The sequence below is a fragment of the Haliotis asinina genome, chromosome 1 (genome assembly GCF_037392515.1).
Source record: "Haliotis asinina isolate JCU_RB_2024 chromosome 1, JCU_Hal_asi_v2, whole genome shotgun sequence".
In the NCBI taxonomy this organism is placed as follows: Eukaryota; Metazoa; Mollusca; class Gastropoda; order Lepetellida; family Haliotidae; genus Haliotis; species Haliotis asinina.
The window spans coordinates 35,932,722-35,960,564 of NC_090280.1; the positions used below are offsets into that span (position 1 = coordinate 35,932,722).

A 27,843-nucleotide genomic window follows, 5' to 3' on the forward strand; every position below is an offset into this window, starting at 1 on the left:
CCTAATGTGAGTTTGGGAAAAATGTGAATTAAACATATCAAAGTAGCAGACAAGGTAGATTGCCTGTACTTCGTTGCCATGTGTGGTCTACCTCTTAAACATAAACAACCATCCACACTCTCTGTAAAAATACAAAATTTATTTCAGGAAACTGACAGAAAGCTACTGATCAGTTCTATATCCGATAAAGACAAGTAAAAGTGGTAAATACTTTTTGAAGGCGTCCCTCAAGTAGTTAAAGAAAACAGTATCACATTGATACACATACAAAGAACAATAAACAGTAATATATGTATATAATTAATCTCCGAGTCTGGTTATTGAGATTACATACGAAGTAAAAATATAAATTCATTTCACAAATCCTGATGTTCAATAAAATAAGTCATCGAGGAGTTCGTGCTGATAATCAGATATAATCACAGGAGCATGTATTGCCGAAAATAATTCATACAAAGCACAACACTCGTGCACCGGCAGTCGGTGAACGAGTGTTGGACCATGGACGCATTATTTTATCAATACAAGACCAAGGCGCAATTACGGCTCTTTCCGAGTCCCCACCGTTGGGACGATGTAGTAGTTTGTCATCTTTGAAATGACCCGACACATTTCCGTTTGTTCCCATGGTTACCAAAAGAGACGTCATAATACTAAAACAAAATTAGGTCTCGGTCCCAAGAATTAAAGTGTGGATCTAGTATATGCTGATAATATATTGTGATGAGTATTCCTTGCTCAATGACGCTCGCTTTTGCCACATTTGTTGAGGAGTTTGAGGGAAGCAACTTTGTCAGTGAACTAGTTGTAAAATACATTGAGATAAAAACATCGGACAGATGTAATAGGTAACTTGGTGCAATAAGCGTCTAACAGAAAACGTGTAAAAAATGCTCAGTTTGTTAGGGGAGACAACTGAGACAGTCACTATATGCGACATCCACAATAACATCGCTGATCTGTCGCTTTAAATGCTAAAACTGCGATCATCAGATAGTAGTGGAGATTGTCATAATATCAAATTTTAGGATCTTCTAAAAATAACACCAACATTTAACATTGTTCTGTAGCTATCGTATCGAATCTTGTCTTTAACCTTACCTGTCCAACTTAGAATGTCTCACTTGACGGTATTCATTTACTGAGAGAAGCACTCCCTAGTGTTACAGTGTTAGGGCGTGGCTAGATGTGTCGCATGTGATTATAAAACCAGTACCTTTACAAGGTTGAGGCTCAGTTTCAATGGCGGTTGTATTCTAACAGGGGATGTTGTCATTTAATGGCTAGGACCTTACATCTAAATATTTCTACTACCAGTGTTTGTTTGCATTTTAAGGTCATTAAGGTTCCGATCTGTCGTAACCCTGTAATTTATCACTGGGTTAGGAATGTCGTATCGCAACATTCGTAAACCTTTGATAATCTGTGAGAGTTACGACAGATCGTAAAGTTAAGTACGCTGTATGCATCGCATCTGGGGTGCCCTTGTACGAAGCCATATTATGGTCTGTGATCGTAACTCCCATTCCTCGACTTACGAGGAACGTCGCTTTAGGGTTGCACTGTACAACGGCACCCTAAATGCATTGAAACAATAAAGGTTAGATTTTGAGTGTCTAATGAAGTAATTAATTATCTAACGTTACTAATTAATGGGTGATTGGCTCTTGGTCCTCTCGTTTCTTGGACGCTTTCCTGTCACTGCAAAGGCGGTATGTTATGAAGATGATGCCACAGGCCACTACGATTATGGAGAGAACGCCGGCGATTGTCAGAACGTCTGTACCTTGCTCAACTGAAATGTATGGAGAATTGTCAAAACGTATTCGACGTCTACTGAAATATGTAGATGACTGATTGCTTGTTATTTGTTTACGCCCCACTCAGCAATATTCCAGCTAAATGACAGCATCCGGACCAATCCAAGTGGTCATCAGCATGAGCATCGATCTATAGGATTGGTTGGTTGTCTAATGCCGCACTTAGCAAGATTCAAGCAGTAAAGATGCAGTCTGTAAATAATCAAGTCTAGGGACAACCCAGTGATCGGAAACATGAGCATCGATCTACGCAATTGGGATACCATGGAATGTGTCAACAAAGTCAGTAGTTTGACGACCAGCAAGATAAATTGGAGATAAATTCTGGAGACCAGAAATGGGTTTCACAAATTGTACCCATGTGGCGTGACGAGACGTTTTATCCGTTTGGCCACACACCGCCCCCACGCGTGAACGCTTTATCCGTTTGGCCACACACCGCCCACGCGTGGTGTTCTCAGAAAGTGTGTTTTCTTCAAGTGAAATTTTGGAAACAAAATTCATAGGACTGTCGGGAGGAGTGTTTCCATTGCATGAAATTTACAGGGTGTTTTCGGTGATTGTGTTATTTAAGTGAAATTTATGGAGTGTTTTCAGAACATGTGTTATTGAAATGAAATTAACATAGTATCGTCAGGATGTGTTCTTCTAATGAAATTAAAATATTACTGTGAGGACGTGTGTTCTTCGGATGGCATTTGAAGTAAAGTAAGATCATTCATATTCGACAACAGTATGTACAGATACCAGAGAACATCAAACGTGGACTTACTATCTCGTGGTACCAGCGTGTCGGCGTAGTACTGGAACCTGAAGCCTTTGTTTGCCATCATGTCCATGTTGCCACCGCTAGTGGTCATCATCATGTTCATGTCGTCAGCCTTGAAGGTGAGCATCAGTACCTGGCCGGTGCCGCGATACGTTGGCTTCCGTTTCCCACACCACTCACCAAGTCTGTCAGCTTCATGACTGTCACCTGGAACAGGATCCTAAGTCAGATGCAGGACTGGGACGGGACCAAAGTTTTTACCCGGGTACATCAGCTCCTATTACCTTACCCAGATGCCCATTATTTTAATTTCTGATGTCACATTTGTAAGAAATATCAACATATTCTTCAGCTTGGAGGCTAAGATTTCTTAACCATGTATTATATTCAAACGAGTGGGTGAGTGAGTATAGTTTTACGCCCCACTCAGCAATGTTCCAGCTATATGGCGGCGGTCTGTAAATAATCGAGTCTGGACTAGACTATCCAGTGATCAACAAGATGAGCATCGATCTGCGCAATGGGGAACCGATGACATGTGTCAACCAAGACAGCGAGCCTGACCACCCGATCCCGTTAGTCGCCTCTTACGACAAGCATAGTCGCCTTTTATGGCACGCATGGGTTGCTGAAGGCCTATTCGACCTTCACGGGTCTATATTCAAAAGAAGTGACTGTATGTGTAAATCGTCTAAGACAATGCAACCTTTTAATCATGAAACAATAACACATTACATTGTTTCATCTGTTAGTTACCTGATCACAACAGGTCCGGTTATTGAGACAGGTACCCTAATTACCCACCCATCACGGATACGGGTTACTCAGAACAGTGTCCCCATGCAAACTCTCTTCTCTCCCATCAACTCTCTTAATCTCACACTGTCTTTCCATCCGTTCTCACTCAGGCTCTTTTGCTCTCTCACCTCTGTCAATCTTGCTCCATCCTCTCTGCTTCCTGCTATCGACCCCTCTCTTCAATTCTCTCCACCCCTCACCATTTGCATTCACTTTCTCCTCATAGATTTCTGAACCCAATCTCCCCCGCCGCTTCACACCTCTCTTCACCATTCCCTCTCCGTCCCATCTACCCATCATCTTTCCTCTCTTTCTCCGTCTCTCACATCAAACCTCTCTCCTTTGACATCACCGTCTCTCCCATCTCTCTCCATTCCCTCTACCCATCCCCCTCCCTCTCTTTCTTCATCTCTCACATCAATCCTCTCTCCTTTGACATCACCGTCTCTCCCCATCTCTCTCCATCGTCACTACCCATCCTCTCCCCAGATTCTTTCTCTCCATCTCCATAGACTCTCCTTCATCACCTCTCTCCGTTCCCTTCACCCATCTGTCTCTCCGACTTTCACATCAGCCCTCTGTCTTACATCCCCTGTCTTGTTCACCTATCTCTGGTGATCTCCCACTGCCCCACCATTTCAACTCTGTGTCTCCATTTCCTTTCCTCCCCAGATTATATTCATCTCTTCTCTCTATCCACTCTCCATACGTGGAGTCACAGTGAATGAAATACATCTACTTACCATCATTGACAAAGGCATAATCGTCACAGTTTTCAGGCAAGTTAGATTCCAGTACCTCAATGACCACTACATAATCTGGACGATAAGACACGAACCTCCACGAACACATCGAGGCGCTGAAACAGTATATATACAAAACTAGGATATGGCATGGACAGCACTGAAATGTTCGCCTCAGTAGACAAGGAGCTGGAAGGGTGACTGCAATCCTACGACACGGACAATGCTGACATTTTCACTTCAGTAAAACAAGGAGTTGAAACCTTTACCAAAGTTACAGGCAAACATTAGTCACAGAAAGACACAAACATGCGTGAAACATTGACAGGAGCTCATCTATCTGGGTGAAACAGAGCTAAAAAGGTGCAGCATGAAGATGTATCACAGGTGGATTTTTCATGGCTAGTTAGGTGTACCCACAATGGGTTTTTCATGGAGGCTAGCAAGGTGTACCCACAGTGGGTACTGCATGGAGACTAGCTAGGTGTACTCACAGTGGGTATTGCATGGAGACTAGCTAGGTGTACTCATAGTGGGTATTGCATGGGGGCTAGCTAGATGTACTCACAGTGGGTATTGCATCGGGAAGTTAGGTGATGTCATGATGACCTTTTCTCGCTTTGCCAAGATGTTCATCATTTTAGGACAGCCTCCTTCCTCTGTGGATAAGAACAATCATTAGCGAACTAATTACCTTTTATTGAGAAATATTTCGCCATTGCACCATTCTTTCTACAAAGAAATATTTCATCATTTCACCATTCCGTACTGCTTACTGGGAAATGTTTCCACTTTCCACGATGGTTTCCACTTCTTTTCACCACTACTTCTTGCTGAGAAATATATAATCATGTTAGCATTACCTCCTTCTTATGGAGAAATATTTCGCCATTTCACTACCACTTACTTATTTTAGAGAAACATTTCAATACTACTTACTTCAATCAAAGCAATGTTTCCCAATTTCACAGAAAAATGTCACTACTTACTACACCATCACACCGAAACTGTTAGAGATTTTTCAGTATTTCCGCTCTACTTACTTCTTACAGAGAAGTATTTCACCATGACCTTCCCCTTCATCATTTTGTTATCTGTCATGATTTCGTAGGAGAGATATTGACCAGTGCTGGAAAACATCTTCTTGAACGACCCACACATTTGTTCCAGTTTGGATGTCTTGCCTGTTCCTGAAACACACCATACTGACCATTTACCATTCTGGTTACTCATAGGAGGGACACAGGATGGTGGGAGGGACAGAAGGTCTCGGGAAGGACAGAGGGTGGTGGGAGAGCAGAGGATGGTGGTAGGGACAGAGGGTCATTGGGGGACAGCAGGACTAGGGAGAGCGGAGGGTCTTGGGAGAGCAGAGGGTCATGGGAGGAACAGAGCGTGGTAAGAGGGACAGAGGACCGTTGGAAGGGACAGAGGTTGGTGGGAGGAACAGAGGACCATTGGAGGTCGCAGAGGGTGGTGGAGGGACAGAGGACCGTTGGAGGGGACAGAGGGTGGTGGGAGGAACAGAGAACCGTTGGAGGGGACAGAGGGTGATGGGAAGGCAGAGCGCCGTTGGAGGGGACTGAGGAGGGAGTGATAGAAAGTCGTTGAAGGGGACAGAGGCTTGAGGGAGTGACGGAAAGTCGTTGAAGGGGACAGAGGATTGAGGGAGTGACAGAAAGTTGTTGAAGGGGACAGAGGATTGAGGGAATGACAGAAGGTCGTTGAAGGGGACAGAGGGTGATGGGAAGGTAGAGCGCCGTTGGAGGGGACAGAAGATTGCGGGAGCGACAGAATTTCGTTGAAGGGGACAGAGGATTGAGGGAGTGACAGAAGGTCGTTGAAGGGGACAGATACTTGAGGGAGTGACAGAAGGTCGTTGAAAGGATATGAAGAGAATGGAGAGGGTGTGGTGATGGCTTGACATTTGTTTACAAACAGTTTTTCATCGTATATGAAAGACCTTTGGATAATATTTTGTCAGCTATTTGTGTTGAGTCCCATCCGAGATTCGAGTCAAAATCCTTAGAGTCAAGCACCTAATCGCCAGCACACAAAATCCGTCGCCTAGCCCATTCAGCCACCTCGGCTTCCCGGAAGATGGAAGCCAACCAACACCTAGTCTAGAGGACATACGTTATGTGAGTACACTTTGGCTCTCAATTCTGAAGGTATAGATACACAATGCCTTATAGAATGTGGTCAGATGTAACATACACTAGATTCTGGTTCTTTTTGGAACCCACATTCAGGTATCTAGTCGCCAGCATACAAAGTCAGCGATCTAACCCACTCAGTCACTGTTGCTCTCACAAGGCAACTAGTCTGGACAACTGGTAGTCTGGACAATTGGTAGTCTGGACAATTGGTAGTCTGGACAACTGTAGTCTGCACAACTGGTAGTCTGGATCATTTACTTTCTGCACCTCTCTCACAAGGAAAATTTGGCTGGGCACATTGAAAATAATAGAAGAACGCTCAGCCAATCCGAAAACTACATGATATTTTTGACATTTTGATCAAAGTTAGTTTTCTGATATGTATCGATAGTCAGTCGATACTGAGTTAATGGTTATCGATATCTATGATCTTAAATCAACCTTAGTGTCCTTACCATCATATACGGTGACACAGTCGGCCATGTCCATCAGAGTTGACTCTATGTGAACATTTACCACCTCATCTGCCATGGGCGCCTTCACTCGGTACATGCACATGGAGTTCCTGGAACACAGACAACAGGCTCCTGTATAAGTGCTCCAAGTCAGTATTACAACATGGCAGTGGGTAGAGGCAAAGTGGGTGCATCATACAGCAAACTAACGAGGAGGGGCCATTGTGGATGGGTGACATGGCAACCTAGTTGGGGGTGCTCAGGGTAGGTGACATGGGAACCTAGTTTCGGTTGTCCACGGTAGGCGACACGGCAACCTAGTTTGTGGTGCCAAGGGTAGGTGACATGAAAACTAAGTTTGGAGGGCCCAGGGTACGTGACATGGCATCCTAGTTTGGAGGGCCTGGGGTGGGTGACATGGCAACCTAGTTTGGGTGACACGGGGTGGGTGACATGGCAACCTAGTTTGGAGGGGGCGGGATGGGTGACATCGCAACCTAGTTTGGAGGGCCCAGAGTGGGTAACATGGCATCTTAGTTTGGGGTGCCAAGGGGAGGTGACATGGCAATCTAGTTTGGATGGCCCCACGTTGGTGACATGGCATCCTAGTTTGGGGTGCCAAGGGGAGGTGACATCGCAACCTAGTGTGGGTTGGATGGGGTGGATGACATCGCAACCTTGGAGCTGGAGGGCTAATGGCGGGTGACATGGCAACCTAGTTTGAAGGGCTCAGGATAGGTGACATGACAACCTAGTTTGGGGTGCCAAAGGTAGGTGACATGGCAACCTAGTTTAGCTGAGACGGAGTGGGTAACATGGTAGCCTAGTTTGGAGGGCCCGGGGTGGGTGATATGGCAACCTAGTTTGGAGGGCTCAGGGTGGGCAGCATGGTAACACCATGCAAGCAAGCGAGTGGACCAATAAAGATACGGAGAGGAAGGGAATGATTTAGGGATGGGGGATCATCAGTTATCCTACCTCTGAATGTCCTCATGTTCTGCTGTCTTTGCCGTACCATTGTCCGCCGCCATTTCCATATACATTCCGTTACACTGTGATGCTGCAACAAGAACCTTATAAATAGAAACCTCTGGGTGTTTCACCTACGCCATCAATTTCCTACAACGGACGCTGAAACACAGGTGTCTGTTCTTCGACCAAACCATCAACAAATTGTCTGAGAGAAGTGGAAGTTGGAAAATATCAGCCAAAAGTTTGGGCCTGTTCTGACACGATAACGACATGCAATGGTGCAACAAGGTCCAGGCATGGAACCTGCGGAACTGGCGATGCTTGTTAAAGCGATGATCGTGTTTCTCCTGTAACGACGGGGTTGGAGACAGTGTGTCTATCGACATCACCACGAGCCATGTCCGACATCAACACGAATGTTTTGCCCCCAACAGCGTCCGAGAGATTTGGTGTGGTGGCGTTACGGTGTGGGGACCCATGTCCTACACGAGTAGATCAGCGCCAGTGATGTTTCAAGGCAATTTTACAGCAAATCGCTCCATCGACCAAATCCTTCGACCTCACCTTTCCCCCGCTTATTGAACGGTGTCTACAGGCATAACACACACCAGACACATAACACTTAAATTATAACACACAACTCTAAAGTACGGCCTGTATAACACACACCAGATGTATGACAGGTTTGGGGGCATGGAGGGCGGGCTGGTGATCCAGCGAGCATGAAGAGTCGGGATGGAGCCCACCTGCGACCAGGTGTAAGAAACCTTGGAGTCTAGTTTGTCTGCAGACTCTTTCTGTGTTGTCACAATCTTGTACACTTAAAGAACCCACGAATCCGTTGGTATATGACCAGAAGATGGCCACATGAACACGTGCATACACCTAGTTGTGGGTACAGTAATCTGCACTAAACCTGAACAAAGAACTGGGACTACGTGTCCCAATCCACCCAGCTGTGAATGGGTACCTTGTAGAAATGAGGAAGCCACAACAACTCAGTGTGCCTAGTGGCTCTAAGACTTGTATGATCCTCGTGGAGTTGAAATTGAGAACACGAAATGATGACATCCAATGATCTTGGGACAAAAGTACCAGCGCCTTGAGCATGTACTAGTTACATGGGTAGGTGCGCTATATAAATATCCTAGAGTAATAACTCATAATATATACAGAGATAGATATATATTGTAGCGGATATACGGGGTAATAGTGACAAGATGTTGTTTGTGCAATTTGAGAAGGACATGACGTCCTGATGGGTTCGTTATAAATACTCTACATTTTTATCATCATCATCACACTCATTGTTACTCAGACCACACTTACCAAATGAAGCAACCCTGAGAAGGACTCTCTGAGATGATCCCGATGGTGCTCTCAGTCTGAGGTCAGGGCCGGTACTCATAAACATTGGCTTGGGCATGCAGGTCTTGGAGATAAGTGTCGCCCCTGACGCGCCTGACAACATAGAGCAGATGGAGGGTGTCACGGAACATTGGTGATACCTTTGGTCAGTGTGTGTCAGAGTTAAGTCTGCTCTCTGGATATCTATGGTTCGAGTGGTCTCTGATTATCATTGTTAAGTGTGGTCTCTGATTATCAGTGTTTTGTGTGATATCTTAGTATCAATGTTAAGTGTGATATCTCAGTGTTCTCTTGGCATAGAATGTTACTGCATCCTCAAGTTTTGTATGTTAACTGCATTTTCCAGTTATGTATGCTATATTGTGTCGTCCAAAGGTAAGTATTTTAACTGTATTCTCTCGGTATCTACGTTTACTGTATTTTCCCAGCATATTTGTTAATTGTATTCTCTCGGTATCTGTGTTAACTGTATTTTCTAGTCATGTATGTTAACGAGTTAGACTGATCTTCGTAAGAAACGACCATCGGGACAGCATGGTCAGACTCGCTGACACATGACATCGGTTCCCAATTGCGTAGACTGATGCTCATGCTGTTGATCACTGTATTGATTTCCCCACACTCGATTATTTACAGATCTCCGCCATATATCCGGAATATTGCCGAGTGCGACGTAAAAATCACTCACTCATTATGTATGTTAACTATATTCTCCAGTCATGTGTGTCATATCTATTCTCAAGGCATCTGTATTGACTGTATCCCCAAGGCACCTGTTTTGACTGTATCCCCAAGGCACCTGTATTGACTGTATCCCCAAGGCATCTGTATTGACTGTATACCCAAGGCACCTGTATTGACTGTATCCCCAAGGCACCTGTATTGACTGTATCCCCAAGGCATCTGTATTGACTGTATCCCCAAGCCATCTGTATTGACTGTATACCCAAGGCACCTGTATTGACTGTATCCCCAAGGCATCTGTATAGGACTTTATCCTCAAGGCATCTGTATTGACTGTATCCCCAAGGCACCTGTATTGACTGTATCCCCAAGGCATCTGTATTGACTGTATCCCCAAGGCATCTGTATTGACTGTATACCCAAGGCACCTGTATTGACTGTATCCCCAAGGCATCTGTATTGACTGTATCCCCAAGGCATCTGTATTGACTGTATCCCCAAGGCATCTGTATTGATTGTATCCCCAAGGCATCTGTATTGACTGTATCCCCAAGGCATCTGTATTGACTGTATCCCCAAGGCACCTGTATTGACTGTATCCCCAAGGCATCTGTATTGACTGTATCTCCAATTCTTCTGTATTGACTGTATCATCAAGGCATCAATGTTGACTGTGTTGTACAGTTATGTTTGCTAACTTTGTTCTCACGTTATCTTAGAAAGCATTCCGTATGCATCAATACTACCTGTATTCAGCATTTTATGTTAACTGAATTGTTATTGTATGCAGAAAATCAACACATGGGTGGGCGCGTGAATTCAGTGTAACGAGCGTTTTAGTTATGTTCCAACAATATTACTATAGGGAACTCCAGAGCCTCACACTGTATCCGTGTGGGAAATTGAACCTTGGTCTTCGGCGCGACAAGCGAAAGCTTTAACCTCTTGGCTATCCCGCCACCCCTCACAATAATCTACAGTGATCCACTCACCCTCAATTGCTTCAACCGGGAATGGATTTGCGTCACATGCGACCTCCTGTCCTGCGGTGTTGGTGATGACGGTGACCCGATTCGTAGTGCCTGGTGCCAGCAATGTCTTCTCGCAGTAGACCCTGGGGGATCAAACACAGCTAATATTGCAATGGGTGAGAGCGTGGGTTGGATTTTAGACAGCTTATAGCACCATTCCAGCAATATCACGGCGAGGGACACCAGAAAAGGGCACATTGTATACCCGGGGTCGAACTGGGCTAGCTCAGACGTGTTTATACTCCGACGTATATTCTGGACCCCCCAGTCCAGATTATACCCCTACAGAAAACAAGTGATTAATGATACTACTATAATTATATTGTACTTCTCACACAGGGTATAACGCTGAGCTTTCTATCACAATGTAATAGCATGTGGTTTAATCTTTCTCATTTCACGTTGATCTGTCAAAGACTTGTCAAATTGTTTATGCTTTATCTCTAAAAGTCAAGCAAACTATATAACCTGTGTCACAACAAGAAGATAGGTATAAAATAATTCCACAAACACCTTGGTTATCTACACTGACCATCAAATCTTCAAAAACAATAATACAATAATTCCACTTCTCACCATTGTAAAAATTGTCATATGTATGTATATATGTTCCTTTAACTTTTCAAATCAACTTCATTTTTAACCTTTAAAGTGTTCATCATTATTTACTTCATAAATATATTTTTAATCATACAAGCACAATACAATCAAATATAAACCTTCCTGTCCTCAAACAATAACAACCATATATTATACTACAGCTATATTAAATTACAAATCTCTTTTTCTCTTCACTTATTTCATATTTTCTTACTTTTTTCATTCGCCATTCCATTTAAATTTCCCATAACGCTCAGTTTTCTTCAAGGATATTAACACTGCTCTTTCAAAATTTCAATTCTTTTACCCCCAACATTGCTTAAGTGTTCTACCTTGTCGCTGAAATACCTTAGTGACACTAAATAAAACAAGTAACTAACTCCTAACCTTGATGGTATATCAGCATAGTTGGGTTATGCAAAGTTGAAAATATTACATCGCAGAGAGGCACTCAACAAATGCTCCATAAATTCTGCATTATGCAGTAATATCAATGAAATGCACCTACAGATTCCTTTATACGACACCAAGACTAATGCTCGGAGTCACGTACTCATGTTGAGTGAATTGTCAACATAACCTTTTTGGGGTGCTGGAGGGGTACACTCTGGCCTGGTCAAGAATATACCCCCTGGCTATAAACTGAACTACCCTATAGCTTAGTATAATCTGATGTATATGTGTGTGTGAGTGTGTGTGCGCGCGCGTGCGTGTGGTATGATGGGCTGCTACACCTGGTCCTCCACCACACGAACGAACGCTTTAACCACTAGGCTACACTACCGCTCCACAGTTAACGGTGGGTTGGGCAGGATTCGACCCTCACCTCCATCACAAGGCCGCCTGCGGATTGTTATTGATTGTTGCTAACAGTCGAGCTATATGGCGGTGGTCGGAAAAGAATCGAGTCTAGACCAGACAACCCGGTGATCGATATTAAATATGCATCGATTTACCCAACTGGGGTGCGATGATATGTGATAACCACCAGGGTATATTGTCATAAAGCACTAAAGTGAACGTAAGTCACTGAGGTAACCCTGGTGCAATGTTAAATTAAGAGAGTTGGGACTGACCATAGTAGAGGTTGCGCCGTGAAAGGAGCGCCAGATTCTGATTGCTGCATTATCCAGACAGGCAGACAGACAGGCTCAGTGGCGGGATTTCACAACCTCTTACCCAGAGTTCCACGTTCCCAGCATAATACCTCTACCACAGTCCCGAGAGTCCCGCACATATTGTAGTCAACAAATTGTTTTTAATACTGATCTGTTTTGCTTTTGACGAGTCAACACATATAAACTTCTTTCATAGAATGAGTTACTTTCACTGGGAAAATATCCTAAAACGCTTCACACTATTTAGATTTGCTTAGCACCCTTTGTTGTATGGCTTTACGTGCTGTCATCGAATCCAAATGGAGGGCCATGTGTATTGTCATAAACTTCACTGTCGCGGTTGTAGAAACATATCTATGTAACAATGTAAAACAAAATGATTGGTGCACCGAAGAGCTTACAGTTCAGGCCAGTCTCTTACGACTTACAAGCATGCGCGTTTGTTCATAGGGGGAACAACAGGGGAAAATTAAGGTCCGGTCACGTGATATGCAATTTTGTGTGTGGCAGTGATGCTATGTGACGTCACCACTGCGGCGGAGTGTAAGGGTTTGTGACAAGGGGTAGGGTACCTACCCTGGAGATGTCATGAAGTTGGGATACCAAATGTACGACGACATGGGTCCTACTGGGAGGTTGGCCACACTGGAACAGTCGGTTACTGTAAACAGAGCAGAGAAATGTAAAACTTAGTTTTATCAGCTCACTCACCCATAGGTCCATCAAGTGACTCACTCACACGTCATTCCCTCTCTCTCTCTCATGCTCGTCCGCCCGCCCACTCATTCACTCACTCACCCTTGTTTCCATGATATATTTCGGTATGCTATGTGGGTGGGTTAAGCCACCTACCTATCACTGCCAACATCAGCATCTGCTCTCATACTGACATACCTGGCCCCAACTCACATAAACCAACCTACCCACCACAGGCACCTCTCCTACTGACGTCGCCATAAAACTAAAGTCACTCTCTCACAGTGACGTACCTGTCATTGGCATGCTGACGGCCTTCAGCATGAACTGCTTGGGCATTGTCCCTGTGTATGTCGTGCTGATCTCAATTGTCAGGGTCTGTCCACTGCTGTCGAGGAACCAGAACGGCCGTTCACTTCCGCAGCTGTCGATCATCTTAACACTATCGGTTCCGTCACCTTTACAGAAATACATTGAAATAGACTGCAACTAGAAACATGACCAAATAAGGTGTTCTACGTTGTATAACTTGTACCCAATCCTTTCTCATGAATAAAATATGTTTAAAACAAACCAAATATGTCTTAAGGAGGAGCTACAGTGAAGGTGAGCCAGAGCAGAAGTCAGGGTGAGGTAGAGCGGAGGTCAGGTGAGCTAGAGCAGAAGTCAGGGTGAGGTAGCGCAGAAGTCAGGTTAGCTAAAGCAGAAGTCAGGGTGAGGTAGAGCAGAAGTCAGGTTAGCTTAAGCAGAAGTCAGGGTGAGGTAGAGCAGAAGTCAGGTTAGCTAAAGCAGTCAGGGTGAGGTAGAGCGGAAGTCGGGGTGAGATAGAGTGAAGGTGAGGGTGAGCTTGGGTGGATATGAGGGTGAGCTAGAGCGGAGGTGAGGGTGAGTTATAGACGAGGTGACAGTGAAGTGAGGGTAAAGTGAGGGTAAACTAGAGAGGAGGCGAGCGTTTTCCAGATTGGAGGTGAGGGTTACCTGAAGCGGAAGTGAGGGTTACCTGAAATGGTATAATTTAATTTGTTCTCAGGTGTAGGTAGAACTGCAAGGTGTGCAGCTGTGCCAGTGACAGAGTTGTAAGCTTAATGCCTACTTTTCTGAGTATGTATGTTGGCGATTTCGTGCCTCGATCTGAGAGTGTGGGTTCGAATCGCAGATTTGACCGAATTCCCCCCTTTAATAGAGAACGTGTAATCCCAAATATACATACATTGTAGATTTTCTTACCGTCATAAACCTTCATTGAACCAGTTCCACATGCCAGAGCTTCTGATTCCATCCAGCCGGGCAGATCCAAACTGACGAATCCACTGGTGGCATTCAGTATGTACGTACAACCGCTCACACCACTAGAACACCGGTACCGCAGTCAATCGTCAAAATATCCCACAATTAATTGAAATAAATAGGCCATCCTAAACTTTAAGCTCCAAACTCCTAAAGTGATGCACATTCACTCTCCCCGTGAACGTTCGACAGGGTTAGACCTGATCTTCAGCAACCCGTGCTTGTTGTAAGGGGTGACTAAAGCGGTCGAGCGGCCATGGCTGCTTACATCATTGATACGTCATCGTATCACAACTGCGTAGATCGATGCTCATGTTGTTGATCACTTTATTTTCTGCCTCAGAGTCGATTCTCTACATGCATTCAATGCGTGGAGCCTATTTCTGGTGTGCTTGCCGTGATATTTCTCTAATATTACTAAAAGCGGCGTAAAACAAAATTCACTCACTGGTCCAGACTCGATTATTTACAGATCGCCGCCATATAGCTTGAACATTGCTGAGCGCAGCGTTAAACAAAAGCCTAATCAACAAACCATGATCTACTCACGTGTTGCCGTTCATTGGCGGCATCGGGAGAAACACTGGATTGGTGCCAACACTGATGGCAGCCGCTGCACAGCCTGTCGCGTCTGAAACCAAATGACGTGTAAGGCGAAGAATTAAAAAGATGAGGTGTGGCGAGGCGAGGCAGGGTGAAGTTAGGTGGGTTGGGGTCGGGTGGTTAAAACATTATCCTCACTCAATCGTGAATACGTACACGGGGACATTAACCTTCCACTAAATATGTAGTAATAATGTTGTAGCGCCTTCAGTTTGTACACATTTCATTTGAAATTGCTTCGGATGTTTGTATTTTACATGCTTATACTTTACTGGTTAGAATTAGCATTTCCATGCTACCTAAGGCATACATATTTTAGATCATGGCACTGTGCAAAGTAGTGGCTAGCTGCTCAATTCACATTATATCAGTATGTCAATGAAAAAATAGATCGTTTTTCAGAATTTCAAACTTTACATATATCCCCAACTAATTTTGTCCAGTATAGAATGTAGCAATCACTGATATGCTGCTGATAGGGTAGGATAGGATAGGAAGGGGTAGGATGGGATAGGATAGGATAGGATAGGAGGGGTAGGATAGGATATTTATATAGCACACATTTCCATGCAAGTTGTGCCTGCTCAAGGCGCTGGTATTTGTTTCCCTTGATCATTGGATGTCAATCTCAGCGTCACATCGTATTATGAATCTCAGCTCTCTGCACCTCCCTGGGGAGTATACATTAGGCGCACAGAGTCTATTCGTGTCTCTCTCATCCTAACGAGGTAAACAATTCAAAGCTGGGTGAACTGAGACACTTTGCCCAAGTTTACTGCACGTTGCTGTACCCGCAACTAGGTGTATGCACGTATTGATGTGGCCATTATCTGGTCATATACCAACGGATTCGTGGGTTCTTTTAAGTGCACAGGGTTGTGTACTGCACAAATGCACAGGGTTGTATACTGCATACAAAGGTAACTCCACGGTTTATACACCCGGTCACGGGTGGGCTCGACACCAACTCTTCACGCTTGCTGGATCACTAGCAGGTGCTTTAGCTAGCTCGCCCACCGCGCCCCCAAATATGATATGATGAACAGTTTTATCAAGTCATAGCCGTGCATGATTTAAAAGTGTATTATAACTTACCAGAGGGTGATGCATCTATATTTACAAAATGACCCCATAAAAATTCACTATCCACTCGAGATTTACTGGCCTTACTGGATACTTACTAGTCAGCTGCTAGCGGACCAGTGACTTTTTAACACACTGGGTCCTTGGTAAGTACTTGTTGATGCATAATGTTGCTTCACAACATGTTGCAGTTTGGTGAAAGCTGTCCCATTGCTGATAAGAAATGGTGAGATATTCCATGGTTGTTTTGAAGAGCCATATTCATATTCCCTATATGCAGACCTAAGGATTTAACTATGGACCTGATCTGTTATTGTTGTGATGTTCATTTGTTTTGAGTTGAGGAACTAACGGGATCGGGTGGTAAGGTTTCCTGACTTGTTTGACACACGGTATCCCAGTTGCGTAGATCGATGTTAGTGCTGTTTATCACTGGATTGTTTGGTCCAGACTCAATTTACAAAAAGCAACAATATAGCTGGGATATTGCTGATTGCAGTGTAAACCTAAACTCACTCACTCACTAGAGACTAGATAACTCACATGCTGGTGCTGACCATATCTTCAGGTAGAAGCCCTTGTCCTCCCGCATGCCGTCCGAAGTGAAGCGGATGTACATCATCGTCACTGTCGACTGCAGCATCACCATCTGTTCGCCACAAGTGGTCTTCAGTAGTGGAGCAGATGTGTTTGCACCTTTAAAATAGATCCCAGTAATCACACACAGACATTATGGCAAATGAGGTTCACATCTCTTTTCCATTTTACCCGTGAGTATTCTGGGTTCAAACTAATTCACATTGGGTTTTCTGGTGCCCACTGGAATATTTAGGATTGGTTACAGTGGTGAGCAACCTCACTCAGTCAGCAACTTACCAAGTCACCCACTCACAAACTCTTTAATCAACCCACCGAGCCACTTACTCACTCACTCACTAGTTCACCGGCAACTCCACTCAACTAATTCACAAACTCTCTAGTCCTTTCACCAATCCATTCACTCACTCACACATTCACAACTACACTCACTAGACACATCAATATACTCACCAATCCATTCACTCACTCACACATTCACAACTACACTCACTAGACACATCAATATACTCACCAATCCATTCACGCACTCACACATTCACAACTACACTCATTAGACACATCAATATACTCACCAATCCATTCACTCACTCACACATTCACAACTACACTCACTAGACACATCAATATACTCACCAATCCATTCACTCACTCACACATTCACAACTACACTCACTAGACACATCAATATACTCACCAATCCATTCACTCACTCACACATTCACAACTACACTCACTAGACACATCAATATACTCACCAATCCATTCACTCACTCACACATTCACAACTACACTCACTAGACACATCAATATACTCACCAATCCATTCACTCACTCACACATTCACAACTACACTCACTAGACACATCAATATACTCACCAATCCTTTCACTCACTCACACATTCACAACTACACTCACTGGACACATCAATATACTCACCAATCCATTCACTCACTCACACATTCACAACTACACTCACTAGACACATCAATATACTCACCAATCCTTTCACTCACTCACACATTCACAACTACACTCACTAGACACATCAATATACTCACCAATCCATTCACTCACTCACACATTCACAACTACACTCACTAGACACATCAATATACTCACCAATCCTTTCACTCACTCACACATTCACAACTACACTCACTAGACACATCAATATACTCACCAATCCATTCACTCACTCACACATTCACAACTACACTCACTAGACACATCAATATACTCACCAATCCATTCACTCACACATTCACAACTACACACACTAGACACATCAATATACTCACCAATCCATTCACTCACTCACACATTCACAACTACACTCATTAGACACATCAATATACTCACCAATCCATTCACTCACTCACACATTCACAACTACACTCACTAGACACATCAATATACTCACCAATCCATTCACTCACTCACACATTCACAACTACACTCACTAGACACATCAATATACTCACCAATCCTTTCACTCACTCACACATTCACAACTACACTCACTGGACACATCAATATACTCACCAATCCATTCACTCACTCACACATTCACAACTACACTCACTAGACACATCAATATACTCACCAATCCTTTCACTCACTCACACATTCACAACTACACTCACTAGACACATCAATATACTCACGAATCCATTCACTCACTCACACATTCACAACTACACTCACTAGACACATCAATATACTCACCAATCCTTTCACTCACTCACACATTCACAACTACACTCACTGGACACATCAATATACTCACCAATCCTTTCACTCACTCACACATTCACAACTACACTCACTGGACACATCAATATACTCACCAATCCATTCACTCACTCACACATTCACAACTACACTCACTAGACACATCAATATGCTCACCAATCCTTTCACTCACTCACACATTCACAACTACACTCACTAGACACATCAATATACTCACCAATCCATTCACTCACTCACACATTCACAACTACACTCACTAGACACATCAATATACTCACCAATCCTTTCACTCACTCACACATTCACAACTACACTCACTAGACACATCAATATACTCACCAATCCATTCACTCACTCACACATTCACAACTACACTCACTAGACACATCAATATACTCACCAATCCATTCACTCACACATTCACAACTACACTCACTAGACACATCAATATACTCACCAATCCATTCACTCACTCACACATTCACAACTACACTCACTAGACACATCAATATACTCACCAATCCTTTCACTCACTCACACATTCACAACTACACTCACTAGACACATCAATATACTCACCAATCCATTCACTCACTCACACATTCACAACTACACTCACTAGACACATCAATATACTCACCAATCCACTTAGTCACAACTCACTGACAGACCCACCACTCTACTCACAAACTCACTAACCCACCCACCAATCTACTCCCAAAGTCACTAACCTACCACCCACTCAACTCACAAACTCATTAGTCCACCCATCAATCTACTCACAAAGTTACTAATCTGCTCACCAGTCCCCCCACAAAGTCAATAATCCACCCATTAGTCTACTCACAAACTCACTAATCTACCCACCGGTCCACTTATAAACTCTCTAATCTGTCCACCACTCCACTCATAAACTCACTTAAGCACCTACCATTCCACTCACTCACTCTGCTTCAAGTCTCATACCATTGTAAAACATGATCTTGTCCGAACAGGATCCATCGTTGTGGAGGTCCACGTCCACACTCATGACATGAACAACCTCATTATTAGAAGCGGTTATTGACCATGAACAATCTTCATTACTGTAAACAAACCGGAAAAATTATACTTCAAAAGGTATAACGGATTTGCCATTAGTATAGAGGATTTACTTGTGAGCGAAAATGATTCACCATTAGTACAAAGGATTTGCCATTGATATAAAGGAATTACCATTGGAATAACGGACTTGGCATTAAATAGAGGATGTATTTATTTGTATAAACGAGTTACCAACAGATACTTTAGTTTTGAATATATAATCGTGACACGTGTCGCAATCGGACAGCTTGCTCGCAATATATGGCAATACAATTTATCTGCTAAAACACAACCCTTTCTTAAAGCATCTTGAAGAAAAATATGGAAGTTTTATTCTGAAACGATCTGGAAAAATTACAAGCTTTACCTTCCGTAGTGCTTATGTTAGTTAGGTAATCTGAAGGATTTACCTTCTAAAATGCGTGTATAAAGTATTTACCATGTATAATGCTCTGGGCTTTTTGGACACAATAAAAGATTTAATTTCCACAACGTTCTGGAAGATTTAACCAATACAAATGATTTAATTTCCACAACGCCCTGGCATTTTAGGCAAAATAAAGAATTTAATTTCCAGTATTTGGGCAGTATGGAGGATTTAATTTCCACAACGTTCTGGAATATTTAGGCAATATAAAGGATTTAAATTTCACAACTCTCTGGCATATTAGGCAATATAAAGGATTTGATTTCCATAACGTTCTGGGGTATTTAGGCAGTATGGAGGATTTCATTTCCACAACGGTCTGGGATATTTGTGCAATATATAGGATTTCATTTCCATAACGTTCTGGCATGCTTGAGCAATACAATGGATTTACCTTCCATAACGCTCAGGGAAGTTTGGAGATGCTATTGACTGTTGTGTTGCTGTTGCTGTGATGGCCTCTGGTACACATGCTGCATCTGGAAGAGGAAGTCAGAACATCATCCATCATTTCATCCATTCAAAACTAGTCTTTGTGCTTCATTGTTACAGATTGTATTCATCGCAACATTCTCACTAGCTACTGGCAGTGTCTTTTCGGTTATATTCATACCTGAAATAGGAGCATGATGATTTCAGGACTGAGTTGCTGAATTTTGAACCAAGAGAATCAGAAAGCATTTTTTATTCAAAGGTACAGAAAACAAGTTATATTATAGAGGACTGTAAATAATCAAGCATTTGTTTTTGGTTTAACACAACATTCCTGATATCTGGCGACGGTCTGTACATAATCATGTCTGGATCTAGAGCAAGAGCATCGATCTACTGAAATGCTCATTCGCTATCTGTTTTTAATTCGGTTTAGGTTTGATTTTGATGCTACAGTAGAGATATTTAATGTTACTTCAGATATTCTTGGTTGTTTTGGATACCTATAGGTCAGTTTTAGATAATTTACGTGATAATAAGTAATTATATTGCAATATTTCTGCTAGTTAACGTTTAATTCAATATACTGAAAAAGGTAAATAAAGGAACAGGGTAAAGAAAACCGTTCCTGTATTTCTTCTAGGACTCTTCCCAAGAGTTGTTCCGTTCGCTGCAAAGCTATACAGAACATTGTGATGAAGTGGTGTTCCGTTATTTGTTTCCCTCAGTATATATCATCATGGTTGGAATAATGCTGATGTGACGTAAAGGCAAACTCATCTTAACGCTGACAACAATCAGCAAGTCCTTCACATATACTAGAGTCTGTTTGCCGTGTAAACACACAGATGAAAAATCTTACTTTAAACAAAAACGTTAATCGAATAAAGTGAAATACGGATTACGAATCCTCATAATTTTACCTTGCCCTTTGAACATCTAAATCTCAGAATTTGGTTCAACTTGGGATAAAAGTTGTTTAAATACTTAGATACGTTCATAGTTTCAAACTTCTTTATTAGTTTTTATTACAAAGGTGTATGTACATTAAATGCAACACCGAGAACAAGTAGGGTTGGTATAAGTTAACGCTTATCACGTTCCGCGCGTGCATTTGCTAACTCTGTTCCAACTACTGCGCTTACCCCCTTGTAATACAGACCAGTAACAACGATTTGAATCTATGACCGTTTCTTAAACAACTTGAATAAAATTCTGAGACTTAAAGTTTTAACTGGCAAGGTAAAATTATGAGGATTCACAATCTTAATTTGAACACAGTTGGATTACTTTTTTGTTTAAAGCGAAATTCATCGGTAGGTTTATTGGCAAACAGATTATAAAGGCGTTGGTTTCTGTGACGTTGTTGCTGCGGTACATGATCTGTTCCCCACAAAGTTAGGGCTGCTACTGTTGTTACGGGCTGAATCACATCGAGTTGTTTACACAATGACTGTGTACAGTCAGAAATACAACGCGCCAGACATGGGCATGCATGTATTAAATAGGTTTAAGCTGGTTTATGTGATATAAAAGAAGCGTTAAGAGCACGGGCTGATACATTGTGTACGTCATTCTTTATACAGCCGTGGGTGAATACCCCTTACTGATATCAGTATGGGTGAAGCAGTGGTGCTATATTTTGTTTGCCCCAGTCACTACATAATGTCAACAATGTTACAACATGCATACCAGTGTGTCATTACATGTTGTCAACACTGTAGCAATAAAGGTGCAATAGAGACGTCCACTAGTACTATTGCAAACACTCTTCCAGGAGAGATGCAGCATTCTGTATAAAACATCTTGTGACGTGCATGATAGTGTGATTACTTACTGTCAACAATGTTGCAGTGTAGATGCAATATTCAAACATCAGTTGCACACAGAAACATCACGTGTATACAACAAACATTAGTTCTACACAGGAGGTATGAGAACTTGTGTAGAACAAGGTGAACGAGGCACGCGCAGCTGATACCATGAGCCTAAAAATGCAATGTCACTATGACTCTATGCGGTATTCTTATTGCAAAGTAGTTTAAAAATATACAGAAACATCAACTCGTCTCGCCCAGCATTGGAGAGCTACACTAGTACGCATCACACGCAATGACGACTGACGCAGCCAGGCGTTACTGTCCCATTGACACTGGGCCTGCATACATGAATCTCCTCTGGGGTGACCGGTTCAGCTTTTATCCTCGGCGTTAAAGCAGGACCAGCTCTTTATACTTTTTCAAGTGTATCGGAGCTTTAGTCGATCAGAAGGATTCAATAAAGCCTGAAAGTTCAGATTTGATTGTGTGTTTGTGGGTAGGATGTGACGATTTCGCGTTACCTGTGTAAATGTTTTCTCTGGACTGTTATGAGGTTTTGGAGGCCGCTGTTAGCACCTGAGAAATTTAGCTCATGGCATACCAAATCATACAATTTGCAAAACGCAATGTGGCTAAGACATAGTTCAGTGCACCACGTGTTGGTTTGTAAAATACTACACAAATAAAGCGCTTTGAGCATACGTGTAGATGGGATGGACTATATACCTATACGAATACCCATATATGATAATTATGTTGTGGGAGATATACAGTTCATAGGTATAAAGCGCCGCGTAATGGGTGGTATATTTTATATTTGACCATCCGGTAGCGGATATATAGTATATATCATCCAATGTGTAGACGTAACAAATTTAGTTTATAGGTAACATACCATATGATCGTAAAACATTTTATAACCAACCACATGTTTGGTAGCATATCTTATATCAGATAATTTGTCCATGATATGGTTTATAACAGCTCATATGGGTGGCATGGTTTATATCATTCTGTGTATCGATCATGCAGTTTATAACATGAGACCACCCGTGAAGATCCGGGTAAGAAATGGTTTAGTACCCCATGCTTGATGTAAGAGGCTACTAACGGGATCGGGCGGTCTGGCTCGCAGACCTGTTGGACATGTCATCGTATCCCACTTGTGCAGATCGATGCTCATCTTCTTGATCAGTCACTGGACTGTCTGGTCCAAACTCGATTATTTACAGACCGCCGACTCAATACAGCATGAAACATGCTAGCTCCCATTCTGTTCTCTTTGTGCAGCCTACTGGAGAGGTGTTTATGCAAAGGTGAAAAACATCGCCTCGGGTTTGATGTTTACTGAGAGGTCATGCGTGTTTGACTCGGATTTGACACATGATCCTGATCATACATCTCTCATTGTGAGCCTGATGTATGCAGCAGAGCTGAACCGGCATCCTTAAAGGGGCGACAGGGTAGTCTTGTGATTAAAGCGGTGGCTCGTCACGTCGAAGACCCGGGTTCGATTCCCCGTATGGGTACAGTGTGAGTCCCACATGTCTGATGTCTAGCGTGATGCTGCTGGAATACTGGAATAACGTGGTAAAGACATCACTCATCCTTAAATAAATCCATCGAGAAACATGCAAAGACTGGCAGACCTAAATTAACATGTGACCCGACGTCACTGTGGAGTTGACACTAGGAGATGGTGAGGATTTACTGCCACAAACACAGTCCTTCTGACGCTCTGGGTGTTGAGGAACCCTCCAGTACATACATTCTCCGAAACGTTTCCGAAACTTGTCAGCGCTTACCATTCTGTCTGGAGTATAGAAGATAGTAGCTCGAGTGAAAACAACCATCTTGTGATCCAAATCCTCTTTGCTGGACATGTTCATTTTAATCTGTAAATATTAATACTAATAATAAAAATAAGAATACCTGTTTTCATTCAAGAATCTAAGAACTGAGTCTGTGCAAGTGGGCACAAATGACCAATGATCCGAGAACAATACCCTCCAGCTACACGCTCAGTTATTTTGGTGTCACGTTATTACACATGTACCGGGACCTACATGTTCACGAGAGTGCCCCTACCAGGTATATTCATTCATGCTTGAAATGTGTCATCAAGGCGGTGGTGATGTTTGTGTTAGTGGTATGGAGGGATCCAAATAATGTGGGGCGTCCTTGGGTTCAAATATCGTGTAGAAAAGCCCTCATCGTGTATTATTGATCTCCCTAGTGGAGGGAGCGAACCGTTATGATTTTCAACGAGGTCTTGTTCTTGTGCCCTTTAGAAAGAGGAGTTGTGACTGAAGACGACAACGTCCACGGCGAAGACGGTGATAGCAACGATGCATGCGTGTTCTTGGACCGACTAGGTCCCCAATACCCCATTCTTGTCTCCTTTGAGAGAATAGTGCCCTAATGCTTATCTCCCCTGAGTACTCCTGGGGAGATAGTTTCCAGTGACCCTATCCTTGTCTCCCCCTTTATGCTTGCGGACACATTAGTTCGGAGTATCCCGCAATAGATTTCTAGTCGAGATTCTGGGAAAAATCAACCCCTAGTACCCTTTAAAACCAGAGAAGATTAGAGCTAATGAAGGAAAGTAAATATTACATATCCGAATCTACAACATCACAACCGGTGATTGAATGCAAGTGCGTGGCATGACGACCTGAAGGTACAACACACACAAGGCCACTGTAGGACGACTGTAGGCGTATTGAGTAACCGGTTACGTCATACATGTTTCACAGAGGACCTGTACGTTGTGACCCTGAATCTCTACGTCTACGTACGTTACACATCCGTTACCCGGCTTTCGCAAGGCAGGACAAGATCAAGGAACAGTCACGTTTTGACAGCGTGACCGACAACCTGACTGAGTGTACATACACAGTTGTATGGTGGCTGAAGTGGGCCATCGCTTTTGTCAACTTCAAAAGCAGCCGCGAGATCAAGAGACGAGAGAGCGATAACACAAGACGAGAATGCACTAACACAAGACGAGAATGCACTGACACAAGACGATAAGGTGAGATCAAGAGACGAGAAAGCAATAACACAAGACGAGAATGCACTAACACAAGACGATAAGGTGAGATCAAGAGACGACAAGGAAGCAATGAGGCACTGACACAAGGGATGAAAACAATAGTAGAAGACGATAAAGCAATAAAACAAGCCCGGGATGCAATAACACAATTTCTGAAATGACAAATTGTCATGTCACGTCGGCATGCGTGTGAACCAGAGAGCCTCTGCTGCATATAACACGTCAGCTGCTCTGTACGCGGTCAAGTATGTCTGTGTAACGATATAACAGGTATATGTGTATAAAAGGGACTGTAAATAAGAGAATAGGTACCTCTATATATACCGACAGAACATCTGTATACAGGGACTGTAAATGAGAGAACAGGTACCTCTGTATATACCGGTAGAACATGTTTATCTGTATGCATGGGCTGTATAACGAGAGAACGGGTACTTCTCTATATAAAAAGAACGGGTATAACTGTACATAACAAGAGAATGGGTACATCTGCATATAACGATAGAACGGTATATCTGTATTCAGCGCTGTATGACGGGAAAGCAGGCATATTTGTATATAACGTGAAAACAGATTACAGTCAGATTGTGAAATCTGTCATTTCGTGAAATGACTAACAATTTCAGATATTTCGTGAAATGTTTAGCAGGGTCACCCTTTTCGCGTCATTTTGTGTAACAGCAATCAATACACTTCAGTCATTTCATTTCATCTGCATCATGTATATTTGGTGCACAGGGATTTGTGAGGTGCGGCTACCTTAAACACAGCAGGCGTCAAACAAACAGGTGTAAATGCATCAAAGCCTTGCTGAAGAGCAACAATTGTTGTCACAATAGATGTATGACGATAAATGACAATAAATGATGTTGAAATTGTGATCCAGTTTTGAAGATTAAGTTATTAAGTGAAATTTCATGAAATAACTGAAGTGCATATATTGATTGTTGTTCCACACGAAATGAGGCGAAATGACTGACCGTCTTAGTCATTTCATAAAACGAGTGAAATTTTTAGTCGTTTCACGAAATGACTGATTTCATAGTCTGACTGTAAGACATACACATCCGTACGTTTAATTACCACACTGTGTCTTTACGATTCAACAAAGCGTTCATACGGTTACGAGCTGTCGTAACCATATAGTTTATCATAGACTTACGAATGTCGTAGCGCCGCAAACACGTTGCGGTCCCCCTGATGTTTCACTTCGAGATGACAACATATTCTTTATGCCACATTTATTATTAGGCATTATAACATAATCCTTTGGTGTTAATGTCACGTGTAACATTGTTATTGTATGTTATCTACCTGAATAATAGGCCGAGGTTATATCGTTCTATATAACATAGGCGTAAGTCTTTATGGTTCTATGGATACGGAAAACCTACGTAAAACACAACTCCCTCTATCGATATGGTCAGCACCAGCAAGTGAGTACCTTGGTCTGTAATAGGTAAGTGAATGAGTGACTCTAATTTTACGGTGCAGTCGGCAATATCCATCTGTCTGTAAATAATGGTGTCTGGACGAGACAACTCAGTGATCAATAGGTTAAGCATCGATATACGCAATTGGGATACGATGACATGTGTCAGTAAGTCAGCGAGCCTTTCCACTCGATCCCGTTAGTCACCCCTAGCATGAGTTACTGAAGTGAATTCTAACACGGTCTTCACGTGTCTACATAATGTAGAGATAAGTGGTTATCATTCTGAATAACAGAAACTTCAGGTGCTATTGTTCTGTAAAACAGTCTTCCGTGTTATCGTTATGCATCCTTTTGAGATGACGTGCTGTCATTTGGTAAAATATATAGGTAATGTTTTATCATTCTGAATCATGGATTATCCTTAATCTCTAGTTGGATGAAAGATTATCGTTCCACATAAACACACTGCTATTCTGGTGTATGGTAAACTGATGGGTAACAAAACCCCAGCGCCAGTCTCACCCCAACAACAAGCTGACGTCGCCTGCATTAAACCCTTCAGAGAACAGGTCACGACATCTGTAGCCTCAGCCACACCCCGTTTCACAAACATTCGAGAACCAGTCCCCAAAATACAAGCAAGTAATCAAACATGACCATCAGATGTTAGTACGTTTTAAGTAAGTATCTCACCTGTAAAATGCAGCGGGACGCTAATCAACATCAGGACACAGGTGAGAGAAAAGGACGCCATTGTGTATAATGGTGAAGTCTACCTGTTGTGGACAAGTTTACTTTGCAACCGGAATACCTCAACTCCTCTAATCCGTCGTCTAGCGGGAACAGTCGAGGTGTTCCGACTGACGGCTGACACGGTTGAACGGCTCACATTGTTTGTTGTGTTGACTACTCTTGAACCTGACCCTGTAGTGTGTGAAGGAGACGGTGTTGACGAATAAATGGCAGAAGATTGTGCTTCACAATGAGGTACAGTCTGCAGTTTGGCCACGGCAGTGTGAGGTGTATTTAAGTAGGGCAACGCTTTGGAAGC

The 27,843-nt window shown here is 42.8% G+C and overlaps 1 protein-coding gene across 1 annotated transcript; it reads right to left on the reverse strand.

The window, feature by feature from the left end:
- Positions 1 to 122: 122 nt before the first annotated feature.
- On the reverse strand, positions 123 to 27,776 carry LOC137290836 (cubilin-like). Its single transcript, XM_067821986.1, has 17 exons — positions 27,486 to 27,776; positions 20,445 to 20,529; positions 19,507 to 19,625; positions 16,730 to 16,882; positions 15,050 to 15,131; positions 14,441 to 14,562; positions 13,507 to 13,671; positions 13,094 to 13,178; positions 10,761 to 10,882; positions 9,046 to 9,177; positions 7,723 to 7,804; positions 6,745 to 6,854; positions 5,174 to 5,320; positions 4,699 to 4,789; positions 4,131 to 4,246; positions 2,593 to 2,796; positions 123 to 1,795 (listed from the first exon to the last, which is right to left on the reverse strand). The coding sequence occupies exons 1-17, from the start codon at positions 27,544 to 27,546 to the stop codon at positions 1,650 to 1,652; spliced, it is 2,022 nt and encodes a 673-aa protein (XP_067678087.1). The 5' UTR covers positions 27,547 to 27,776; the 3' UTR covers positions 123 to 1,649.
- Positions 27,777 to 27,843: the final 67 nt, after the last annotated feature.

Coding starts and splice junctions, on each gene's coding strand:
- LOC137290836 (XM_067821986.1), bottom strand. CDS start 27,546: ATGGCGTCCTTTTCTCTCACCTGTGTCCTGATGTTGATTAGCGTCCCG. Junction 20,530..27,485: donor CGTCCCGCTGCATTTTACAG/GTGAGATACTTA, acceptor TTCCTCTTCCAG/ATGCAGCATGTGTACCAGAG. Junction 6,855..7,722: donor GAACATGAGGACATTCAGAG/GTAGGATAACTG, acceptor TCTGTGTTCCAG/GAACTCCATGTGCATGTACC.